Source organism: Sceloporus occidentalis, unplaced genomic scaffold (assembly GCF_023333645.1).
Source record: "Sceloporus occidentalis isolate IW3139 unplaced genomic scaffold, rSceOcc1.0.p SCAF_1, whole genome shotgun sequence".
In the NCBI taxonomy this organism is placed as follows: domain Eukaryota; kingdom Metazoa; phylum Chordata; class Lepidosauria; order Squamata; family Phrynosomatidae; genus Sceloporus; species Sceloporus occidentalis.
This window is the reverse complement of record NW_028316981.1, coordinates 163,185,752-163,212,215: the sequence shown is the minus strand read 5'-3', so window position 1 is coordinate 163,212,215 and position 26,464 is coordinate 163,185,752. Positions and strand designations below refer to the sequence as shown.

At 43.2% G+C, this 26,464-nt stretch overlaps 1 protein-coding gene across 1 annotated transcript; it reads right to left on the bottom strand.

The window, feature by feature from the left end:
- Positions 1 to 4,464: 4,464 nt before the first annotated feature.
- Positions 4,465 to 26,099, bottom strand: LOC149322606 (keratin, type II cytoskeletal 79-like). Its single transcript, XM_089529654.1, has 9 exons — positions 25,596 to 26,099; positions 18,885 to 19,096; positions 18,585 to 18,645; positions 15,295 to 15,390; positions 13,533 to 13,697; positions 12,045 to 12,170; positions 7,349 to 7,569; positions 5,781 to 5,809; positions 4,465 to 5,279 (listed from the first exon to the last, which is right to left on the bottom strand). The coding sequence occupies exons 1-9, from the start codon at positions 26,088 to 26,090 to the stop codon at positions 4,465 to 4,467; spliced, it is 2,220 nt and encodes a 739-aa protein (XP_089385780.1). The 5' UTR covers positions 26,091 to 26,099.
- Between the last annotated feature and the right edge of the window lie 365 nt (positions 26,100 to 26,464).

Below are 26,464 nucleotides of genomic sequence, written 5' to 3'. Positions count from 1 at the left end.
TTATTGTTCATGCATTTTATTGTCAAGAAAAGCAAAAACAAATTGATTTCAGGCAAGATGCAAAGCCCAACCTAGGAAAAACTTTTGTGTATGGAGAGAAACATTACCCACACCAACCCCAAATACATGAAGCTTCAGACTTGGGAAGACCAGTCTCATGGAAAAGTTCCAAGTCTGAGTAATCAAACAACACCAATGAAAGAAAAAAACTTCTGTGGTTAAAGACTACTTATATGGGATGTATGCACTACAAAAAGTAACTTTCTATGGAAAGCAAACAGTGAAAATTCCATTGTTTGCTATCAGTGTCAATGACTATTGATGATATATAACCAGAGAAGCTAAATATCTGTGTAGTCATCATCACTCCAGGTGGTACAGAGTCAACCTTGGAAAGACAGAATATGGTGGCACAAACATAGGTCAGTTCTAATTTTCAATGGCTTTAAAAAGAACAGGAGGCATGATGTTGAGGACAAGGTTTCTCCTTAAGGTTTAACATTCAAAATTCTGCTGTACAGTTGGAAACAAGGGAGGAGAGTTAGTACCTTTAGCAGCCCGGAGGCTATGCTTCTCCTCCTCTTCATTATCTCTAGTAGGAATGAAAGGTATTTTTGAAAATATACATAGGGCCTGTTACAGACTGCCAAAATAAAGCTGCTTCGGGTCTCTTTGGAGGTATGCTATTTAAATGATGCATGGGTCCTAAGAGTCCGGAGTTCGCACCAAAGCCACACTCCATTCCCAAGCACCGGAGTGCAGCTTTTGGTGCAGCTTCCGGATTCTTAGGATGCATGCATCATTTAAATAGCATACCTCCAAAGAGACCCGAAGCAGCTTTATTTTGGCAGTCTGTCACAGGCCATAGTTTTTTAAAAAGTGTTTCTTCATTGTCAGGAAACCTTGATGAGGAAAACTCTGGACTGACAAGATTGCTTCTTGTCTGGAGTTCTGGAGTTATTCTATACAAAATTCACATGTATTTTTTTTTGCACAGAAAGCAGCATTTTCTGTAGAGAAAATACTACCTGCTCAGAATGCTATGTCCTGTGCACAAATATGTATGATTTTTGCACAGAGTAAGTCCCAAACTGTAAATAGTCTTTAAAAACTTTATTGATTCTGAAGACTCTCTTCCAACAGAAAGAAAATCTCAAAAGCTACACATTACTCTCTTGAAGAAGAAAATCACCAGAGAATTTCATCCCAGATCTGTAGACACCAATCCCAAACTAGAGCAGTGGGTCTCCAGTTTTTCTAAACCCAATTTTTCACTATATTCACCACTCTATATAACCATTCTATACTTCATTTTCCAGTGCAGGTCAATCAGGAATGTGCTCCATATGTTTACTGATTTTGTAAGTCCTGATTTCTGAAGGTGTGTTATCCTTCTAATATTATTAATAAAGTGTACCTGTTAAACTCGGCAATGCAAAAGGAGGGCACTGTAATCAAAGCATACCAAGACATTGGAGGCCTTGGGGAATGAAGCTCAAAGTCACAACATGGGTTGGGTGAACATCTCATTCAGTATGGTCATTTGTTTGTTTTTAAAAATAAAAATTTGCCATTGGGGCTGGGGGACTGGGGCATCTCTGCTGTGAAAGGTTTAGGTTTGGGAGGGGGGGTGTCCATGTGTCCATTTTAAAAATTCAAAACAGAAAGTGAAATCAACCAATCCTCCATCCTGGCAGAGAGCACTGAGTGCTTAGTCTGGGTTGTATTTGAATGGCTATCTAGCTCTTTTTCTTTAAAGATGTATCTTTTTAACAGTCCTGTGGCTCACAGATATAACACGATTCTCTCCATGCTAGGTATAGCATCAGTGCTAAACTAGCCTATTGCAGAATGTGGCTGTTTTGCCCAGTTGATAAAACTTTTAAAAATTTCAAATTTCTTCAGAATGAAATTTTAAAAACAAACAAAAATGAATGGGGAAAGCAAAATTGACAAATTTGTCTGTCGCTAGCCGCAACACTAAGGTAAGCCACAATAAATATTAATAAAAGTCTTCATGTCATGAAAGAGACTTAAAAAACATTTTTAGTATGGCCTCTTCTGCAAAAACAAAAACAACCCATTGATAGGTTTTTCATTTAAGACATACTTGGGAATAAAACTGTATGTGTGTGTATATATGTAGTTTTGATTCAAAAATAAAGATACTAGTGCCGAAATGCAAGGAGGGAAAGGATGTGGGAGGTACATATGGTTTAGGATTAGACACTTATGTAAAAGAAGATATAGGCCCCATTCCCACTGGGCAAAAAAAGCGGCTTATTTCGCTGCGATTCTGACTCGGATTCTGACTTGAATCTGACCCATCGTTTCCATTAAAAATGGGTGCAAACAGACCAGGGTTTTTTTACTCCTCTTTTCGTTCCCATTGGTATTTTCCCTGTGGTAATTTGAAGTGGGTTATTTTGCTCTCCATTCCCATTGCCCTTCCGGAACCTCTTTTTTTTAAAGCAGCTGTCATTCAAGCACCTGAGCGCTTGACGTCACAGCCAATCAGTCGCTTAGGCACTTTCCCCCTCTGGATAAGGAAGAAGGAGCCTCCATTCCCCTCAATCTATTCTATGGAAGAAAGAAGTAGCCACTATTCCTCCTAAACCCCTCTGCATCCAAGGCTATTCTGTGACTCCCCAGACTCTCTCTGGAAGAGAGAAAGAGCCACTATTCCTCCTAAACCCCTCTGCCTCCAAGGCTATTCTGTGTCTCCCCAGACTCTCTGGAAGAGAGAAGTGGTCACTATTCCTCCTAAACCTCTCTGCATCCAAGGCTATTCTGTGTCTTCCCATAGTTCCTCTGGAAGAGAGAAGTAGCCACTATTCCTCCTAAACCCCTCTGCATCCAAGGCTGTTCTGTGTCTCCCCAGACTCTCTCTGGAAGAGAGAAGTGGTCACTATTTCTCCTAAACCCCTCTGCATCCAAGGCTGTTCTGTGTCTCCCCAGACTCTCTCTGGAAGAGAGAAGTGGTCACTATTCCTCCTAAACCCCTCTGCATCCAAGGCTATTCTGTGTCTCCCCAGATTCTCTCTAGAAGAGAGAAGTAGTCACTATTCCTCCTAAACCCCTCTGCATCCAAGGCTATTCTGTGTCTCCCCAGACTCTCTCTGGAAGAGAGAAGTGGTCACGATTCCTCCTAAACCCCTCTGCATCCAAGGCTGTTCTGTGTCTCCCCAGACTCTCTCTGGAAGAGAGAAGTGGTCACTATTCCTCCTAAACCCCTCTGCATCCAAGGCTATTCTGTGTCTCCCCAGATTCTCTCTAGAAGAGAGAAGTAGTCACTATTCCTCCTAAACCCCTCTGCATCCAAGGCTATTCTGTGTCTCCCCAGACTCTCTCTGGAAGAGAGAAGTGGTCACGATTCCTCCTAAACCCCTCTGCATCCAAGGCTGTTCTGTGTCTCCCCAGACTCTCTCTGGAAGAGAGAAGTGGTCACTATTCCTCCTAAACCTCTCTGCATCCAAGGCTATTCTGTGTCTTCCCATAGTTCCTCTGGGAAGAGAGAAGTAGTCACTATTCCTCCTAAACCCCTCTGCATCCAAGGCTATTCTGTGTCTTCCCATAGTTCCTCTGGAAGAGAGAAAGAGCTTCTATTCCCCCAAATCCCTTTGCCTCCCCCATTGCTCCCTGGGCTGTCTGGGGGGGGGGGGGGCAATCGAGCAGGCATGTACTGCAAAGCTCATCTGCTGCTCAGGCGCTCAGGCACTCAGGCAGAGGCGAAAAAAAATACTAGTTTAAAATGGTGTTCAATGGGGCTCCTCACACGCTGGTCTATGAATGTGGAGCAGGGAGGAGGTTGAAGGGGGAGTAATGTGTTTACTGCATTTAGAGCTCAATGAAACGCGATCACCTTACCCTGCTTCCCATTCCACTCGGAGAAATGCTATGCAAACGAAAGAAAATGGTGCTGGTAATGCAGGGAAGAGAACAAGCAGGTGACACCCCCAGGTGAGCCCCTTGAGCACTGCTCCTCCCATCCTCAAGATCCTGAATCAGACACCCTTTCGTTCCCATTCATTTGCCCCGAATCAGACTCGGGAGGCACAGGAAAACTCACTAAAAAGCTGCTATTTTTTTAAACCGCTTTGTCGACCTATAATTCGGATTTTTCAAGATAAATCGAATCAGATTCGAATTTCAATGGAAACAATATCGGAGCAATGCGGATCGGATTCACGCTCAAATGGAAACGATGCACCCATGATTCGCGTCCTAATCCAGGTTATAAGCCAGTGGGAATGGGGCCATAGATTCACTGGAGTTCATTGCAAACCCAAAATAACCCAAGAGAAGCATATAGGTCATTTAAAAATATATTTCATGACCTACTTTCTCATTCCTATGCTACTAGAAAACTGAGTACTGTTTCCCAAAAAAGGTGAGTTTGTAAGTAAGATGTTTGAATTGCAATTTTGCTGATGGGTCAAATGGTTCAGGGCAGCAGACAGACATCTATAGGAATGCTACTGCTCCAGGATAACAGACCCCTCCAGGAGCTCCTATAGGGTAGCAGATACCAGCAGGAGCTCCTACCGGTTCATGGTAACAGATACCCCCTGGACCTCCCAATGCTCCAGGATGGCATACCCCGACAGGAGCACCTAGCCCTACACATGGACCCCTTCCCAAACCTAACCCCCTCACAACAGGGATGCCTACAGCTGGAACTCCAGCATTGCTCATGCCAACACCTCTAGCAATTCCAGGATTGTAGCCCGCTACCATGGGGCCACCCCTAACCCTAGGTCCCAGGCCCCCAGCCCCAAACGGGATAGCACCACCTGGTCCATAATAGCCTGGTCCATAATACCCTGAGGGATAGCCTCCATCAGGGAAACTTTCTGCTCTTCCCCTAGAAAAACGCCCCCGGCCTACATAGCTGCCTGATCCTTGTGCACTTCCTGAGCTGAATCCTGGGCCTGGGCCATAGTCTACTCCTGCACCAACCCCTTCCCCTACAGAGGAGCTGTCTATGCCTATAGGGGAGTTTGGTTTACCAGTAGAGTAAGAGACACCTCTGGAGCTGTTTGCTCCTCTGGGATCGAATTCTGCATCTGCAGAGTCATGTCCTGTAGCTGCATTGTTGCTGTCCTCAGGTCTTGAGTAGTCTCCAACACTTCTGGTGCTGGAGCTCCGGTGGTAACTTCTGTGGCCTCCAGTTGTGTATCCACCACCATATCCTGAATTATATCCTCTACCTAAAGGTCTATATCCACATGGAGCTGCAAATCCAGCTGAGTTCTCCATGTAGTGGGGTCTGATCACATCTGAAAGGAAAAGAGGCACTCAGAGATTTTAGCTCATGTGTGGGGACTGAACCACAAGGAGACCAGATTGTTTCCTCTATTTGTAGCATTGCTTTTGCTGACTTTCCAGATCTTATGGGATGGAAACCACAGCTTGGAAAAAACACAATATTTTTGGAGGGAGTACAGTTCTGAGAATGCTGACTGGGCGATTCTGGGGAATAATTTATCCCAGTCTGGATGAAAACTGCATTGGAACTGTGTGTTTGTTTAGAATCAGATAAAGGGAATGAAGTGGAAGTAAATCAAATTTAACCAGCTCAGACTTATGGCAATCCTAAGGTGAACCTATCAGTGATTTTCTTGGTAAGATTGTTCAGCGGAGTTTTGCCTTTGTCTTCCTTTGCCCATGGTCACTCAGTCAGTTTCCATGGTTGAGCAGGGATTCAAACCCTGGCCTCCAGGTTTCAGCCAATGCTCAAACCATATATCATACCATAGCCCAACATTATTCTTACTTACCTATTCTGAAGGGATTTCCTGTGTGTAACCTATTGAGGGGGAGAAAAGAGGAGTATCATTACCATTTGATCATATTATGATTTTAGAAACAGAATCTGGAAGGCACTTCTCCCACACAAACCCATTTACAGTGTTTTGGAATGGCAGGAGAGTGCCTTCTTATAACTTGGAGAGTTCCAGTTCATTTTGATAGGGTGTGCACAAGGGAACCTGGTTTGCTGGCCAAGTTATTTATTATGCAGCAGCAGTGTTATTTTATTAAAATATTTCTATACTTTATCTGCTTGATGAAACTTAATCAGTAATAAGGTTACATTATTAGGCATAAAGGACTGGAAGATGAAGAAGCCACAGGCTTCAGGCCAATTGTTTGCCCCAATTAGAGCACTGAATCATGGGAACTTAATAAAGCAATACTTACATAAATTCCATTGACTCTATGGGTCTGCTTTACTTGAGATTAATGTGAATTTAGTCTATCATATGTACTTCAAGCTCTGAATCTATTCCTATGTTGGTGGATAATAACTTGTTCTGGGACAGGCAGACTGGCACCAGATGGGAGTTACAGGATCTAAACTGCCATCAGCACAATTTCAGCCTGACTCTACCCATTGGCCAGAAGCAGAGTCTTTCCAGTTGGATCGCCCATGTTTAGGAATGACTTAATGAAAGGGATTTTCTCTGACACAGCCATGCTGATTTTTATCAACTGACTAACAATATTGTTTTGAGCCAATATTTGTTTTGTGCTTACTTGGTTTTATGCATACCATGAGATGGAGTGATTATGATGATTGTGGGCTGGATACTGAAATATATTTTAATGCTTTTTTAGTTGGGCTATTGTGGATTTCTGTGTTTTGTGGTAATATATAACGGCTGTGATTCACTCAGGCAACCTATCTGATGACATATCTATAAATAACATCTACAAATAACCGCACCCTGCCCCACTCAAAAATTAATCCATCACAGCCATTGGTCTGTAGCCATGTAGAAGAACCTGGCCTAATACAAGTTATTTTTAAGGATTTTAGCTCATGAGCACACACACACACACACACACACACACACACAAAACACAAACCCTAGGGATGTAAAGGAATGCAAACAGATTTTTAGTAATGCCAACAAATATCTCATGGGGATTTCCATATGTCTTGAGAAATGCAATGAATTTTGTCTAGAGCAAAAAATTTACCTGAAGTGAAATCTGAGTCAGATTTAGGGATCTACCCACATGAAATATTTGCACAAATTTTAAAGAAAACTAAAGTAATGTCCCAATATGTGAGAACCAGGCTTTGGAATCACTGTCTTTTTGGACTAGAACATGCATTGCCAGTGGGCATGTCGGCTATGGAATTCTGGGAGTAATACAGGCTGAGACTTCCTTATCTGAAATACTGAAATCTAAAATAGTTCAGATTCCAACTATATGCAAATACTCCAAAATCCCAAATGTTTCTTGCCCCAAACATTTTGGATAAGGGGGACTCCACCTGTAGTTCAAAAATGTAACTTTACTAATCTCTGGTGAGTTCTTTAATAGAATCCATAGTCACCTGATCTCCTCGCCTTCTAGTAGTGTCTTGTATGTAGCAATCTCAATGTCAAGGGCCACCTTGACATTCAGAAGGTCATGGTAATCTTTCAGCATGCCAGCTAGGTCATCCTTGGCCTTCTGCAGAGCAGCCTGCAGGTCACTGTGCTTTTCCTGAGCATCTTTAAAAGCATGATCTCCAAGCTGTTCAACTTCACAAATGGATGTTTGCAATGCACCAACCTATCCTCCCGAGTATAAAGATAAAATAAAGCTTATATAAGAGGAAATGATACTGATTCACATTCAATAAGACAGTTAGATAATACAAGCTCAAAATCAAAAGGAAGAACATTTCTGATTTTCTCAAAGAACCCCTCTAGACTGTGTATGGCTCCCCCTATGCTGACAAACCTAACCTTAAAGATTATGAGGAAAGAACCAATAAAGAAAAGGTAGGCCAGGATTTGGGAGTTTTGAACCTTTTAATTTAAGAGAGTGACAAACATTCAAGATGAAATAAAAACAGAACTAAACAAAAATTATATCAATGAAGTAAGACAAGAAAAAATATACTGCCTCCCCAAATACGTTGTTGTTGTTTCTGACTTATGTTGACCTTAAGATGAACCTATTACAGAGCTTTCTGATGGCTGAGAGTGTGTGACTTGCCTAAGGTTACCCAGTGGCTTTCTATGGCTGAGCGGGTAATCAAAGCCTGGTTTCCAGGGCTGTAGTCCAACACTCAAATCACTACACCACACTGGCTCTCAGCAGATATTACGTAGGTTCTTTTCAGCATTTTAGTTCTTCATTTCACCTTCCTATCTCTGTACCCAGTCACTATCCATGGCAGTCCATTCACTGAAAAGAGTTGTGAATGGATTGATAGGGGGCTTCATTAGACACGAGCCATTTTACCTTGCATCAAGATGATCACCAATGGTAAAATCTAAACCAAGCCAAGTGGGAACCAGGTGAGCCAGATACAGCTTGCTTGAAAGGCTTTCTGTTCCCTCTCCCAAGCCTGGCCCCACATTCCCAGGTCTTATTTCTAATTGCAGCTGGAAAAGGCCAACTTTTCCAGTGTGATGGGTATATATAAAAAACAAATCCTATCTCCATTCAGCAACTGTAGAACTGTACAGTTGAATTGATGTCAAACTGCATTGTTTCTCCAGTGTAGATGCACCTTATGAAGTCACTATGGGCAACTGAGATCAAAGGTAAGACATCATTTTAAAAAAAATGAAGCAAATGTTTCCTCAAAAAGGAGAAAAGTTCTTTACCGTCAAAGGCAAAGGTCACAAAAATGGTAAGACATTTTGTTTAAGTCTGAAATTGGAGATATAACTTAGATTGGCCCTGGGAGCAGAGGATGCCTGTAGTGGCTAACCTCTGCTCCTCTAGTAGCCATAGAGGGGTGGGGGGAGGATAGGGATGCGGGGGATGCCTGGGCCGGGGATAACACCTTGGTGGGCGGAGCTCCAATTGAGGTTGTGTGGGGCAGGGGGAGGTATGGCGGTGGGAGAAGGGATTTGCGTTCCAGGGGAAGGCGTGATAGATGCATCATATCTATCTCGCCTTCCTGTCCCCCTCCCAACCTGAAGGACCTGAGGGTCTCTCCAACCGTGCCACAAACCCTGTCGCTGCTCCTGTGCAATGCCAGGTCTTTTAACACCAAGACCCACATCCTCCAGGATCTGTTGGAGGACTCTAAGTGTGACCTGGCTTGCATTACCGAGACCTGGCTGGGGCCTGAAGGGGACGCTGTGTGGGCTCAGGCCCTGCCGGCTGGGTACTCGGTGAAGGACCAGTGCAGGTTAGGTGGGCGGGGGGGGGAGTGGCCTTGGTACATAGGAACACCGTGTCCCTCTCCAGGAACCACATCCGACAGACCTCCTATATCGAGTGTATTTACCTGACCCTAAAGGCTAGGGACAGTCTAGGGATTCTGTTAGTGTATCGGCCACCCCGTGCACTAGCGGACTCCCTTAACGAGCTGACACAGCTGGTCGCTGAGCTGATGCTGGAGACACCCAGGCTTCTTGTCCTGGGTGACTTCAACATCTCCCTCACGGCCAGCTATGTTCCATCTGGTGCGGCTCGGGAATTCATGGAGACCATGGCGGCCATGGGCCTGTCCCAGCTGATACAGGGTCCTACGCACTGTGCGGGTAACACTCTCGATTTGGTCTTCTGTTCAGAGGCGGAGAATCCGTGGGTGGAAATAGTTAATGTTTCCCCCCTGTCATGGACGGATCATTTCCTGGTAGAGGTGAAACTCAAGGCCTCTACCCAGATCCCCCCCAGGGGTGGTGGACCTGTTAGGATGGTCCACCCTCGAAGGCTGATGGAACCTGAGAGGTTCCAAGAAGCCTTAGAGGGGTTCACGGTTGGAAATGACTGCGACTCTGTTGATGCCCTCACCGGTATTTGGAATACCGGTCTTTCTAGGGCTATACACAGGATCGCTCCCAAGCGCCCTCTCAGGCCCGCTTCCAAACGTAAGCCCTGGTACACGGAAGATCTCCGGGCAAGGAAGCGAGCCCTGCGACGGCTAGAGTACCGTTGGTGGAAACACCTTCGCTTAGACGATAAGACTCTCCTAGACCAACTGTTAAAGGACTACGGAGAGGCAATACGAGCAACAAAGAATTCGTTCTATGGTGCTCGTATTGCGTCCGCTGAGTCGCGTCCGGCAGAGTTGTTCAGGGTGGTTAGGGAGCTAACTCAGCTCCCTCCCGCCCTGAACCAGATCCTTGAACCTTCTAAGGCCTGCTGTGACTTGTTTAACGACTTTTTTGCGGATAAAACTTCTCGTATAAGCGAAAGTCTGAATGCCGACATTAGTGCAGAACCTAGGGTAGAAGTGTCCAGAGCCTCCGTGGACAATGTTAAACTGGATCACTTTGAGTCGGTGAGTACCGAGGATGTGGACAAGATCCTCGGAAGTGTTCGGAAAACAACCTGCTCTCTTGATCCCTGTCCCTCGTGGTTAGCGGCCCAGGGGGGACCGGTGGTAACATCATTGTTACGCCGGATAATTAATTCATCTTTGAGGGATGGGCTATTTCCATCGGATCTTAAATTGGCCATAGTAAAACTGATCCTAAAAAAGCCCTCCCTCGACCCCCTGGTACATAATAATTACCGGCCTGTCTCGCTGCTACCATTTTTGGGAAAGGTGATCGAGAGGGCGGTTGCAATCCAGCTTCAGGGGGTCTTGGAGGAAACGGATTATCTGGACCCATTTCAAACTGGCTTCCGGGCAGGTTACGGGGTTGAGACGGCCATGGTCGCCTTGGTCGATGATCTCCATCTGGGCATTGACAGGGGAAGCGTGTCCCTGTTGGTGCTCTTGGACATCTCAGCGGCTTTCGATACCATAGACCATGGTATCCTTCTGGGGCGCCTGGCAGAGGTGGGAATCGGGGGCACTGCGCTCCAGTGGTTCCGCTCCTACCTCTCCAGGAGGTCCCAGATGGTGCAGCTGGGAGACGTGTGTTCCGACGAGAGGCCCCTTAAAACCGGGGTCCCTCAAGGGGCCATTCTGTCTCCCATGCTATTTAACATTTACATGAAACCGCTGGGAGAGATCATCCGGAGACATGGGGCGCGGGGTTATCAGTACGCTGATGACACCCAAATCATTTTCTCTATGTCTCCGACTGATGCAGTGACTGGGGATGGCGTCTCTCCTCTCGTGGCCTGTCTAGAGTCAGTAATGGGCTGGATGAGGGAAAACCGACTCAAGCTGAATCCAGAGAAAACGGAGGTACTAGTGATAGGTTCTCCTGGTCCAGGAATGGCGGTGGTTCCACCTGTCCTGAACGGGGTCACGCTCCCTGTGAAGGACTCCGTGCGCAGTCTGGGGGTGCTTCTTGACTCGTCGCTTCACCTGACAGCTCAGGTGAATGCGACGGTCAAGAACACCTGTCACCAGCTTCGGCTGATTTGCCAGCTGCGCCCATACCTGGCCCAGAGGGACCTAGAAACTGTCGTACATGCTCTGGTAACTTCGAGATTGGATTTCTGCAACGTACTCTACATGGGGCAACCGTTATACCAAACTCGGAAGCTGCAAATGGTGCAGAACATGGCAGCCCGGCTGGTCACTGGCGCTCCCAGGACCAGCCATATAACACCGGTTTTAAAAGATCTCCATTGGCTGCCCATTCGCTTCCGAGCTCAATATAAGGTGTTGGTAATCACCTATAAAGCCCTAAATGGCTTGGGCCCAGGTTACCTAAAGGACCGCCTCTCCCCGTACATTCCGCCTTGCACCCTCAGAATGTCTGGGCAGCAGCTACTGAAGGTGCCTGGGGCTAGGTTAGCCTCCACTTCTCGGAGGACGTTCTCCATAGCTGCCCCAGCCCTTTGGAATGCGCTGCCCACAGAGCTCCGCTCGTCTACTACCCTGGCCCAATTTAGGAAGGATCTCAAAACCTTCCTATTCCAACAGGCATTCCCCGAATAAATATCCTGTGGGCCTCCCTCCTCTTTCGTGGCCAAGAGGTTGGGCTATGGGGCTTTTTATTGTTAGTTTGTTTTCTACGTGTATTTTATTTGAGTGTGTATTTTAATTTGTTTGTATTTTAATATGTTGTAAGCCGCCCTGATCGGAGGAAGGGCGGCATATAAATAAAATTTTTATTATTTTATTATTTATTATTAAGTTCCAGATAAAAAGTAGCAGACATCAGATCTTCTCTTACCTGCTTTTTAATGCTGTCATGTTCAGACTGCAATTTATGGATCACCCGTGTTAGCTCTTCAATCTCATGCTGATTGATCTTCAGATCATTCAAGTATTTTGCCCTTTGCTCCTGAAGCTCTTGGAACTGATATATAGAAGCAATAAAGATAATAATAAATAAAGAGAATTGCCAAAAAATATCAACCTTCAGAGTTTCTTGAGGAAACATTTGAAAAATTCTGAGAAAAGGGAGAAAACCCTGAATAAGTCAAATATTTTTGGTGTTGGCTTTATGCACACCTAGGTTGCTGTGCTTAAGTCAAAACTGAAGTGAACAATATGGATTTGATTTTGGTAAAATGATTTCAGAAGCATGTGAGGAACAGCCATACAAAAGACTATTGAGCTGAACAAGGGTGTGATTAAGGGTTTCCTTCATTGTTCTTTGTACATAGATTCCCTCTGCTCTACATTGCACACTATCTGAATTTCAGTTTAGAAAAGACTTTTGAACATCAATTCCATAACTGGAGACATTTGTTCTGTTCATGCTTTGAGACAAACAGACCTAATGTGTACTAACTTCATGAAGTAACATGTGAACCAGCCCACACTTATCCTTTCATTTTCATACTTTCCCAGATTTTGTGATGAAGTTGTCCAGTCTAAAAATACATACAAAGTGGGTAAATTGAGGGGAGCAGTATGAAAAATATAGATTAGGAAATTGTTTGGAAAAATACATATAACAAGAGGGAATGCACAAAGATGAATACATATTTTTATGCATACAAAATGCTCATGAAAATACTTACAAATTTAGATCATAGAATCATAGAATCCTAGAGTTGAAAGAGACCACAAGGGCCATCCAGTCGAACCCCCTTCTGCCATGCAGGAACTCACAATCAAAGCATCCTCTTTGACAGATGGCCATCCAACCTCTGCTTAAAGATCTCCAAAGAAGGAGACTCCACTACACTCCGAGGGAGTGTGTTTCACTGTCGAACAGCCCTTACTGTCAGGAAGTTCCTCCTAATGTTGAGGTGGAATCTCTTTTGCTGTAGCTTGCATCCATTGCTCCAGGTCTTGTTCTCTGGAGCAGCAGAAAACAAGCTTGCTCCCTCCTCAATATGACATCCCTTGAAATATTTAAACAGGGCTATCATATCACCTCTTAACCTTCTCTTCTCCAGGCTAAACATCCCCAGCTCCCCAAGTCGTTCCTCATAGGGCATGGTTTCGAGACCCTTCACCAATTTAGTCGCCCTCCTTTGGACACGCTCCAGTTTCTCAATGTCCTTTTTGAATTGTGGTGCCCAGAACTAGACACAATATTCCAGGTGGGGCCTGACCAGAGCAGAATAGAGTGGCACTATTACTTCTCTTGATCTAGATACTATACTTTTATTGATGTAAAGACTGAAGAGGAAATGTGTGGACACATTGAGAAGACAGATACCAAGAGTTAAAAATAAGTTGTATGCAACTGTGTGCCCAAACTTACTCTGTTTCCATACAAAGCATTTACTTCCTCTTTGCTCCTCTGGGCAATGTTCTGGTACCAGGCTTCAGTATTTTTGATGATTAAGTCAGCATCCAAGTCTCTACTGTTGTCCATTTGCAAAAGGATGTTCATGTCACTAATTTGGCCACCCAACTGTGTTAATTCCTGCAAGTCACAGGAGATATATATGTGAATCAGATAACAAAGATGCTCATATTTCCATTAGTTTATAAAAAGACAGGGGTAATAACAGATGCCTTTTGCAGATGATGCCTTCTGAATTTGAATGTCTGATGAAATGAACACATGCTGCCTGTGATTACTCATCAGTGAATGCTGGAAACAGCATCCATGGCCTCAGAGGGAAATAATAGCAAGAGTTGCAAGGGGAGTAGTAGTGATCCAAATTTTCACTTATTTGACTCTCAGACATGAGAACAAAAAAGGAAGAAAGGAAAAGAAAAGAAAAAGAAAAGAAAAGAAAAGAAAAGAAAAAGTGCAAAAGTTTTCTTCGGTGCATTTTCATTTGGGTTGTGGGGACAAAAATTTGTGCATTCCCTCAGCATATTCTCCCCCCAAAAAAGATTTGTTTTTGTTTTATTTGTAAAAACAAAATTGTTCAAGCACAACCACTGAAAACAGAAGAATGAAGAATGAAGGTCTATCCAGTCTTACTCAAGGATTTTTAAAAGTCTCACAGCAAGTGATTCCCCCCCCCCCCCCAAGATATCTCAGGACAACCTTTTTCACGAAGGATAGGAAATAATAATGATCAGTATCAGCATCATGCCAAGTTCTGGTACTGAAAATATACTCTGCGATTTTGCTGTAGCTTACATAAAATGTAGTTCTTACATCATTCACCAAACACAATTCCCCCAAAACTGCAAAGCCAGTGAAAAAATCACACCACATGAAGCTGTTCTTTATCTTTTAATAAGCATGGTTCTTCTTTTTAGGATACAGTAATTACAGCTGACTTTATTCCCACCTTACATGATGATGCGTTTGTACATGTATCTCCACTCTTTTGAAAAGGAGGCTTTCCCATGCAGTTGATACTGTGGGATGCCATTTGTGTGGTTTTAAAACATGCTATCAGACATCACCTGTAAGGCTACGCCACTGAAACAGTTGTTGTTGTTATTATTTACTGTTAAATAAGATTTGATTTATGGTGAACTGGGACAGGTTTTCTTAGGCAAGGAATACTCAGGGGTAGTTTTGCCAGTTTCTTTCCCTGGAAGATAGCCCACAGCATCTGGCATTGGTTGGTGGTGATCTGGCACCTTTAGGGTATATATCCCTAGCCTCTTGAAATTCTCTACTGTGTCTGTCATATAATTTTGCAGAATTTCTGCATGGTCAGGAGAAATTCTCTCCTTGAAGGTGGGGCATATTGCTATCAGTAGCACCAAACATAACTCCTTTCTCTCCCTGCCTCACTGGATCTCCCAGTATGCTGGCAGCCTGGCCATTTTTTCATATCCTTCACGTTACCCTGGAATTATGTCATTCCAGGCTCACTTTGTGTATGTTAGGCAGCAAGGCAAATGGAAGCAACCAAAAAACAAACAGAAGCCTCTTTACGTGATCATTGGAAAACTCAGACTTGCCTTAATGTGTCTTTATTGCAAACTGTTCCTAAAATGGCATAGGGAATCTTTCCTTAGTACAGAGGGCAGAGGTGCCCTACCTTATAGCTACTTCTTGCCATGGCTGTGAGTTTATATATTTAAGATACTTTCTAGGTTGTTCTTACCTCCATATAGACACCGTTGCGAAATTCCAGTTCACGTCTCAGCAAATCCACTTTCCCCTCCAGCTCTGTTTTGCTGAGGGAAATGGAGTCTACATCCTGAAGAGGATTGAGCAGTGCATTAAACATGGACAGTAATGTGGTTGCTCATGAAATAAGAACAAAGCTAGGAGCAGCATGGAATTAAATGAACCCTCAGAACAGATTAGACGTGTCCACATGAAAGGCCATGAATGAAAATAAAGAGCCTGTACAGACAGGCCAAAATAAAATTGCTTTGGGACACTTTGCAGGTATGCTGTTTAAATGATGCATGTGTCCTAAGAGGCCGAAAGCCACGCCAAAGCCATGCTGCAGTCCTAATGATGGGAGCACAGCTTTGGTGCAGCTTCTGGCCTCTTAAGATGCATGTGTCAGTTAAACAGCATACCTCCAAAGTGACCTGAAGCAACTTTATTTTGGCTTGTCTGTACGGGCTCAAAGATAGGCTTGCCAGGTTAGTACCATCTTAGGCTATGAGACTGCAAGTCAAAAACTGAGACCTAGGGATGGCTTCCTGATGATGTCACAGAAGATGCCATTAAGCATGATAAATTAAGTAGCACATTATATTGCATTCTTTTTTTTTTTTAAACTTTTTCTTTTCCTGATATCCCTCTCTCTCCCACTGAGGACTGGATAAGAAAGTACATTGCCAACCCCCTCATAAACACATTTTCTAATTTCCCCTTTTTTGCAGATTTGATTGTTATATTTTTCTCTAGGACCCTCTAGGTCCTCCATAACAATTCTCTTGTGAACCTCTGGCAGACATTGACCACAGAGTCATGCTGGAGGACCAAGAGATTCCAAGAGAAGTGTTATTTCAGGTAGACATTGCATTTTTAATTTATATTTACAGTTGGCTCTTGCCATCTGCTGGCTTGTCACTGTGGGTTTGAGCCTCTGCAGATGGCCCCACCCCATTCTCCCCATTGGTGGCAAATGTAAGTGGCTGACTGGCTGTGCCAGCATGCTTGCATGCATGGCACACTGCCATTTGGAACAACTGGACTTAAGATCCTGCAATTTTTTTATTTTTTATTTTTGTTATCTGCAAGTGGTGGTCTGGAATAAAACCCTCACAGTTATAAAGGCAGGCTGTATTTTTGTTTGTAACTTTTCCACTTGGGGGGAGGTTGTCCCTAATCCCTTCCGATATGGGGGCCTGACTATAGAGGTCTTGAGACTGAGGGCCAAACATGGAGATCCAGAGATCTTAACATACACTTTCTTTTATATGACTCCAATATTTTTAAGCCTTCAAGAAATGGCAGGCCCCAGAATTACAGCAGAAAGAACCCTCTTCCCAGGTTAACAAAATTCTGTCCAGTTTTAATGATGAGTATTTCCCAGCTCTATGAATAACCAACAAATATCTGATGCTTAGCAATTAAGAATTGGCAGTTGGTAAGTGCTAACAGTCAAAAGATCTGATAGTACCTGACATATAACATTAGCTGTATGACCGTATTGGTAGTGAACATCAGCAAATGCAAATATCTGACAATTTTTGAAGTGCAATAAAATAGTTTTCAACAGTGTGTGATTGCTGTCGGAATGTAATTAATAAATTATATATTAATCTCATTTATTTAGCCAATCAAAATGGGCAAACTTTGAATTTCAAGCACAACTTCAGAAATGGCTTGGGAAAGAAACTTTTTGTTTGTTTGTTTTGGTGGGGACTACCAGCTCTAGAATCAGACAACCAGCATGACCCCTTAAACATGTAGTCACCAAAAGTGATGAACCTATGCCCATTCCGCCTCGCACCCTCAGAACATCTGGGCAGCAACTCCTTAGGGTCCCCGGGGCGAGGTTATCCTCCACCTCTAGGAGGTCTTTCTCCATCGCCGCCCCGGCCCTCTGGAACATGCTGCCCATAGAGCTCCGCTCAGTCACCTCCCTGGCCCAATTCAAACGGGAGTTGAAGACTCACCTGTTTAACATCGCATTCCCCGATTAGTCCTCATAGGCCCCCCCGCCATAAAGGCCGCACAGGCAATGGCTGGCTAACCCGGGGGCATTTGTTGTTGTTTTTTTCTTTTGTATTGTTTTGTAATTTTAATATTGTATATTGGAATTTTTTATGTAATTTTAACTGTTGTGAACCGCCCTGATCCTATGGAAGGGCGGTATACAAATAAAACATTTATTATTATTATGATGATCCAATTAATCACTGTTTTGCAGAATTTCAGTTGGCATGGCTCATGAATTTTATAATGGAAGAAAGGAGACATAATAAAAGAATCTCTGAAAGTATGATCTCAAATAAAATGTTACCAAAGCTCAGGGACAATTGACTAGCAATGCAGACAGTCTAGGCTTTGGGGTTACAGAAAACCCCTCCATTTTCTGACAAAATGTGGCAGGGAAAAGAGAGAAATAGCATTTCGCTTAGCCAACAGTGTCACTTCCCAAGCAAGACTGCATAGTAAATACCTCAGTGATAAAGCAGTGTACAACTAAACTTGCACGCTCCATGTTGAGTAAAAAGGGACAGGCTGGCAATCATTTCCTACTCAGAGCATTACTTGCCATGGGGAAAATGATGGCACAGAAGTCAAAGGTGAGATGGAAAGGGGTAGGAGAGCTGACCACTGGGGTCCTATATACAGGACTTAAGTATAACTAAATAAATTACAGGTTAAGTCTCCGTTATCCAAGATGCCTACGACAAGAAGTGTTTTGGATTATTTTTATTTGGGGGGCAGGGATTTCATATACAGTGCGCACACATTATATGCAACTTTGAGCATATATGCTCAAGCCGTGCAGGAGTGCGTGGGGCAGCGCATCCCATTTAGATGAATGGGGTGTGCGCCCATGGCGCACACGTGATGCCGCAAGCACAAGCCCCATTCAAGTTAATGGGGCTCAGGCATAGGTGAAATTTGCCATATGTGGGGGGGGGGGGGAGGGTCCACTGCACATATATAATGAGGTATCTTGGAGATGGGACCCAAGTCTAAATATAAAATTCATTTATCTTTCATATACACCTTATCCACATAGCCTGAAGGTAATTTTATACAATATTTTTAATAATTTTGTGCATGAAAAAAATTGCATATCTTGAACCATCAAAGAGCAAAACTGTCACTATCTCAGTCACCCATGAAAAAAAATTTTTTTTTAAAGAATTCCAGATTTCAGAATTCTGGATAAAGGGGACTCAACATGTACATAGAATTTTAGAATTTTGTGCTCCAAAATTCCATTTTAGCCATGGAATCTGAGTATCTTACCTTCTTGAGCAGCACAAATTCATTTTCAGCTGTCGTCCGCCTTTTGAATTCCTCTTCATATCTGTTGGTTGGAACATGGGAGAAGAGCTCTGTGCAACAAGAAATTGCCTGAACCACCCACCAAATGGAGCTTCAGAATCCCTTATAGCTGCTAAATGGGACAAGTTGAGAACTTTAGGGACCTCCTAAGCTTCAGGGGATATTTGCCTTTGCCTTTAAGAATGAGAAAGAGGAGAAATAGGAAGAAAAGCAAGAGAAGGAGGAAGAGAAGAGAAGCAGCAGTAGTAGCAGATAAATTACTTGCTCTTGAATTCCTCCACCAGATGCTGAATTGCTGAGTTTTCACTTGCTAGTTGTTCTCTATCATGTAATAGACAGTCTATCTGATTCCTTATGCTAGAGATGAAATTTTCATAGTATGGTGCAAGGTTTTTCTTTGGCACCATGGCATATTGTTGCAAGAGATTCCATTTTGTTTCAAGGGCCTTGTTCTCCTGTTCCAGTGTTCGAACCTGTTGACCAAAGGAGAATGCAATATCTTTAAGGAAAGGACAATCTGAAACTCAAACTCAAACCTGCTTTCAAGAGCAAACCTGCAAACTTTTAGATTGAGTTTATCCATTCAAAATCAGAAAAGCCTCCTGGATCAAACCAAAAGTTTAGTCTAGCATCTTGCTTATCACAATGGCCACTTAGATGTCTTTGGAAAGCCCAGAAGCCCAACATGTTGATAGTAACACCCCCAAACACACATACACCCATTTCTGTTTCCAAGCAGACGGTTCCTGTTCAAAGGCACAATGCCTTTGATTGCTTAGTCATGGCATAATAAATAGACCTTATCACTTGACTTATTTTTCCAATTTCCCTTTAAAGCCATCTAACTTGGTGGTCATCAACACATCTCTTGGAGGAAGATACTGTATTGGGATTACTTGTCCTTTCAGAGCCACCACTAGAAGTAGATAAGAGAAACACTTGTTCCTATTGGCAACTATTGGGAGAAGTGTCTCTATCCAGCTGGCAGGGAATCAAGTTAGTAGGATGGGGGAAGAAAGGGTAGAACATGGAGGAAGAGATGTGGGCAAATGGATAATAATAATTTTTTAAAAGCAGGCCAGAAGAGTCATAGGCATGGAGAGAAAAGTGCTCAATATTTATGTCTCAAACGAGATGTGGTCCCCATTCAAGTATCATCTGTTCCATCATGGAGGTGCTCCAGCCATGCCAGGGAGTATAGTAATATGGTCTTTCTTCATTGCCTTTTATGGTAATAGAATTATCACCCAAGTTTTCTCCAGAACTGCCTGGATCTTACTCCCTTCCCTTGCGCCTCTCCCTCCTATCCTTGTTGCAATGGGGATAGCTGCTGTGGCTGCTCTTCCCCCTGCCCCTCACCTTTTCCACTAGCTCCTAGGCTGGTCAGGCATCAGTAAAGCTGCTCTCCAGTTCTAGGGAGGACCCACTACTATTCTGCTGGCAAAGGGAGAAGTGGAGCAGCATTCAGATTGTGATGTTCACCCTGTGGTCACAGGCCACATGCAGCCCTAACCCTTATCTTCCCCTCCCCTAGAAGCTTGGGGAAAAATAGAGGAAACATTTGTTATTTTCATTCTTAAGACCCCCAATAGCAATACCTCTGTCTTAAAATGAAGCACAGAGCCGCCCTGCATCTTGCTTCTCCCCCTACCCCACCCCAGTATTTCACAAAATACAAAATGGCTTTGTGTATTGGATGTAGAGTTTGGAGGCTAGGAGGGAGCACAGTGGGACCTAGGTGCTGGAAACTGGGATGAAGACATCTGGAGATCCTCCACCCCTGCTAATGGAAAAGTAAGTTCTAGTTTATCTTTAGAATGTTTTCTTTACAGGGGCTTAAACCTGTAATCATGTTTCCTACATAGAAAATGCCATGCAAAAAGTCTGAAACTGTAAAGATTCTCATTGACCCAAGATTCTCCTTGTCAAGATTTCTCAATGCTCGGAAAATCCATTTTTCATTTATTATTCAAATACTTTTGAATCCTTGCCATCTCTAATCTAAATGGAGATGTCTCCAACTGGTGGTTGACAGGAGGGGTCACAAGAGCCAGTTGTATAGCAGGGAGTAGTTGTTGTTAGCTGCCTTCGAGTTGACCCTGTGAATGAGACATCTCCAAGCCCACCTATCCTCTACCTCCCTGCTCAGATCCTATTGGGACCATGGGCTCCCTGATTGAGTCTATCCATCTGGCATGTATAAATAGTCAGTCACTGAAGCCTTTTCAGTGATGATAACATAGTGGAATGGGATGGGGGGGGGGGGGTGGGATATCAGAATGGTACCTTGTCTAAGGCTTTGTAATAGCTTGAGATGGCAATGCATTTGTCTGTCTTAAATCTCCCCTTGGTCTATCATCATCTTCATTGGATAACCCTGTGTTCTAGTATTATGACAAAAGAGGGACATTTCCCCATACATCTATTGGCATGTAAGCAAGAGCATCATCATACTGATCTGCGTTCAGTCTGCTCAAATGCCATTGAATTTCTAGGAACCCAATAGTTTTCTAGTTTTATAGGAGAACTAAAATTGGACTCAGGAGTTGGATGCTAAGGTCAAGGAGAGAATTACCTTGTCCCTGCAGGCTTTTGTATTAATTGCTATAATTTTGTGGAGGGGGAAGTTTCTTAAAGATATACCCTAATTTTTTATGTAAATAGGGTGTCCAACTCTAATTTCAGTAAACAAAACCTAGGTTGATTTGTACATGCAATTAAAGTAAAAATGGCACCAGACAGAGAGACTCTAGGTCTTTGAGACTCCAAGCCTTCAAGGATAGAATGCTGCTTTGGGGCCCTTAGTTATGCCAAAACTATTACTGAAATCAAACAGGCACCCAGGACTTAATAGTGGCGGGATACATACCGCCATATAGTACGTATTGTATACATACTAGGGTTAGGAAGGGGCGGTGCTTCCGCACCCCCCTAACCCTAGTACGTATACAATACGTACAAGATGGTGGCGCCCCTTCCACATGGGCGCCGCCATCTTTACGTACTGAACGCATAGCGTCCAGACTTGTCGCGGCGCCTATGACGTCGCGAGTCTGCGCCAGGCGCCTCGCGACGTCATAGAGGCGCCGCAAGAAGAAGCTCCGAAATGGAGCTTCTTTTTTGCTCCGCGCGGGAGCCGCGCGGTTTGACTGCTACAGCTCCCGCGCGGAGCAAACGGCGGCGGCGGGGAAGCGCCGCAAAGCGGCGGTTTGTATCCCGCCACAGTGTGTCAGGGCACACTGCTAAGGGCTAAAATTGACATGCTCCACATATGCATGCATTCTGATAGAGAGTTGATCATATCCATTTTGAATACTGTATATACCCATGTACAAGTCTACAAATTTTTGTCTAACAACTGACCTCAAAAAGTTGGGTTGACTTATCCATGGGTCAATGTAAGTAGTGTATTTTAACTCTTCTCCTTCTCTGAGTGGCAAAAAGTATGAGCTCACTTCATCCTGGGAGCAGCCAAAAGAAGCACCAATCCCCTTATCCATTTCCACAATGATGCTGCTTCTGGCCTTCTTAATGCTTGGGTGGGAAAATGGCAGCAGTGGCACCTCTTTGGTGCTTCTCCTCAAAAGGGTGCCAAGAGGAACTGGGCTTAGAAGGATCTGAATAACACATTTCTACATGAAGACAGTAAACTTCTTCTTTTATATCCTTTGTTACATGCCCCTAAGTTTTATCCTCAACTTATCCACGAGTCATATTGAAATGCATAATTTTGTCCCCAAAACTTGCCCTCGACTTATACATGAGGTTGACTTATATATGGTAATCTAGGGTGCTCTTCAAATGGCCATGCTGGTGGGTCCCAGCTAAAATATGATTGTGTAAATTTTTGAGATATATTGATTTTTAATTGTGCACATAATTAAAAAGAGAAAGGGAATAGGGCAGAAAGAGCCACTTAAATTTTCCCCCAATAATGCGAAACTGAAAGCCATAGATACTCTTTAGCTCTCTTTACCTAACAATCTCACCACATAAAAATTGGATAAATTCATTTTTAAAAAGAAGATTTCTGTTGAGGGACCCACCAGAAGAGATCTGTATTATCTAAATGGATCTCAGCTCACTTGATGTTGGATTTCATCTAATATATAACAAAATGTAAACAAAGGCTGTGAAGGCACTTCAGAAAGGCAGTGGGATCCCTAGGATTGGTGTCACCCGGTGCAGTAACAATTTTTAAAAAAAATAATTATTTTTTTTAAAAAAATTCAAAACATTGTCTAAATTTTTTTTAAATTACAATTTTGAAATTTGAATTTTAAAAATTCTGGAGCCCCTCCTTTCTTCGCTGACTGGGTTCATCCCACTTCCACCATCTTTTAAAGCATTTTAAAGGGAAGCAGATGAATGCCACAGCCCATTTTTGCCCAAAAGTAGGTGTTTGAGGTGCAATGGTGTCACCCCCCTCTTAAAGTGTCACCTGGTGCAGGCCACACACCCCACACCGCCATAGTAACACCACTGCAGAGAAGTCCCAAATTCTGAAACAAATCAGACCAATTTGGGCCTACTTGGATCAATGCCAAAGTGGGCTGGATCATCACAATTTGAATCCAGAGTTGCCTGAAATGATAAGGGAAAATTCAAGTATAGGGAAGAAGCTGTACATGGTGCATCCAACTATATCACATAAGGAAAACACCAATGGTGGGCTGATGTGGCAGGGGAAGATGGAAAATTGATTTTGCACAGTGACAACTCTGGAATTGTAGGTGCTATCATGTATCTAATGTTATGCACTTGTACTTTTAAAAAAAAAACCTGAAATTTTGTAGCTTTTTTGGGCTGTTGCCACAATGCAGAATTAATGCAGTTTGACACTACTTTAAATGTTATGACTCCATCCTATGGAAGCCTGGAATTTATAGTTTATTGTGGCACCAGATCTCTGACAGAGACTGCAAATTTTCTCACAAAACTACAAATCCCAGAATTTCATCCACATGCCAGTTAAAGTGGTGTCAAACTTGATTAATTCTGCAGGGTCGATGCAGCCCCAATGCAGAGCAATAGGGGAGATGTCCAAATCTTGGTTGAGATTTAAGATCCGAAGGGAGCCAGATAAAATTGGAATCAGTCCAAAACAAATTTGAGCCTGAGCCTTATCATCAAATCAGGTTCTATACTGAATTGGAGGATTTTCTCACAGCCCTAATCCAAAGTGTTCTAAAGCAATACAGTCGGCCCTTCTTATACACGGATTTTTTATACACGGATTTAAGCATACACAGATTGAAAATGTTCCAAAAAAGTATAAATTTACCTTGATTTTCCATTTTTTATAAGGGACACCATTTTGCTATGTCATTATATGTAATGGGACTTTAGCATACATGGATTTTGTTATACATGGGGGATCTTGGAACCAAACCCCAGCGTATAACAAGGGTCCACTGTACTACTCAAAGTAGTCCTCTCTGGACCATTACTGGTCCTCAGACCACTGGCTGCCAGTCCCTAGAGAGTTCCTGGGGAAAGGAAGAAACAATTGGAGCCAAGGGGCACACATATGGTACTTTGTCTCTACCACACTACGAAAAAAAATTGCTGGTCTCCTACATCAGATATCCCGAGGAGCACTGTTCTATAAGAACAAATGTCTGGTCCTCTTCATGGGTTTTGTAGAAGACACGTGCTATTTAGCACAAAGTAAATAGCTTCTTTTGTAAAGCAAGCAGTAGCGCCTCAGAAGACAAACAGCTTAGTGTTGTCACTAAAGTATTGCTTGTCAAAACCGAATCTGTGTTAAAAAGTAAAAAGTAGAAAGATATTTATGATAACACATAAATACAATTCCCAAAAGATTCTGATAAATAGATGTGAATTTCTTAGAGGGTAGGGCCTATAAATGTAATATTTTTGGACAACAGTTCTTAGAACACCGCAGCTAGCATTGTCACCAGTCAGGCTGGCTGGGGATTCTGGGAGTTGTAATACAAAGCAATAACATTGCAAAGCTCTTGTTTCAGATTCCTAAAAAGTTATAGAATCCAAGTGTCCATTTTAAAATCACTTTGAAGGAACTTTAAAAACAATAAATCTTCACACATTGCTGATAAATTCTAGGACAATAATAGTAAATACCACATTTTCAAATATCTGTATAAATGTTATATTTCTTTGAAGGCATTCCATATAACTTTGCAGAATTCCCACTCTGCAGCTGGCGAGGGAGGTCCACCTGGGGAGATCTTCATGGGCAGTGGTGGGACTTTACACTGGCGTGGCAGCACAGTCTTATCAGTGAGACTTTAAATGGAGTGGCTGTGGAAAGTTTCCAAGTGTGGCCAAGGTTTCATAGATTTTGGGACCTCTCATTCCCCCAATATGCCACCAGATAAAGTTGGAGACTACCAAATCCTGAGAACTACTGCAATAAACTCTCTCCCATTGGATGCAATTTGGGGTGGGGGTAATAACTGCCATCCAGCAAAAAAAATATGTGGAACTCAGTTTTGTTTAGGAAGTGGTAGACCTTTCCCATTGCACATTGGGTTTGATCTGAATATCTCACTTACATTCCAATGAAATCAACAGGATAAGCTGCAGCTTACTTTCCACTGATTTCAGTGTCATTCAAGTAAAACCATTGTTACTAAGACTAAGCCTAACATCAAGGTTTGAAAATCCTAAAATTCAAAGACTCAGAATGTTGTAAAAAAAATCCAAATTAGGTGCATCTAAATCCAACATCTGTTATAAAACAAAATTGACTTTGAGTAGATTGTGCATAGTATTTCCACTTTCATAGTCATTTCCGCTTCAGCGTATGTACCAGTCACAAAGTCCCATGCAAAACAGAACCATGTGATGCAGATCCCATTGGCTGCTGACATAGCATTGCACAGCCATTTTTAAAGTAATTCATCCACAAACCCCTTGGCCTAAGCCATTGGCCTGAGCCATTCTTTTTGTTCCAGGAAACAGATTGTGGGTTTTTTTTCCTCTCACCTTTTCAATGAAGCCAGCAAATTGGTTGTTGAGGTCCTTCATTTCTTCCCTCTCATGGTTTCTTATTTCATGGTCCTGTGGATCCACTCCCACATGCAACGGCTTCAGGAGCTTCTCGTTGATTCTGACTCCATGAATGGTATCACCTCTGGAGTTAGAATATCCTCCGAAAGGCCCACAACTTCCAGTGGAGTCATATGTTCTAGGGCCGTGATGACCCATAGTGCCACCAAATCCTAGGTTACCATAGCCACTACCATGACCATAATTGTAACCACCATAGCATCCAGCATTGTAGCCTCCATATCCACCATAGGAAATTCTTCTGCTTCCACCCATGTTGGCAAGACTTTGGCTGGTGAAGGCAGGGACCTCATATCCACTTCTGACTGGATAGCGAACAGAAGCAGCATAGGTCCTGTGCCCACCTAGCCCATAGGCAGAAGACCTAGAGCTGAATCCCCTTCCTCTCATGAAGGTCCTTGCAGCAGACATCTGTTGAGTCATTATGAAAGGTTGGGATGGGTTGCTTCCAAGGAAGCAGGTGTGAGCAGCAAGAAAGAGAGAGAGCAGCCCTCTAGCACAGGACCTCACCACAAACTCTTATATACAGTTCAGGAGCTGGCCAGGATTGGTTTCAGGTTTTAATTTAGGAGCTTTCACAGGTTTGGCCTGCCTCAGGCCCAGAAATACTTTACAGTGTACAAGACATCGTAGTAAACACAAACTGAAAGGATGATGAGAAAATTTAAAGGAATTGCTTTGTTTGCAAGCTTTGCTTGAAGGATATTGTGCTTAAAATGGTTTCTCTTGCTAGGATTAATTATAATTTAGAAAGTTATTTTAAGGGAGGCTTCCTCTTTCATTGA

Excerpts from the sequence above, each read along its gene's own strand:
- LOC149322606 (XM_089529654.1), bottom strand. The coding sequence starts at position 26,090 with ATGTCTGCTGCAAGGACCTTCATGAGAGGAAGGGGATTCAGCTCTAGG. Across the intron at positions 19,097-25,595 it reads TTGCTGGCTTCATTGAAAAG|GTTCGAACACTGGAACAGGA; the intron begins GTGAGAGGAAAA and ends TTTGGTCAACAG. Across the intron at positions 13,698-15,294 it reads GCAACGGTGTCTATATGGAG|GAATTAACACAGTTGGGTGG; the intron begins GTAAGAACAACC and ends TGTGACTTGCAG.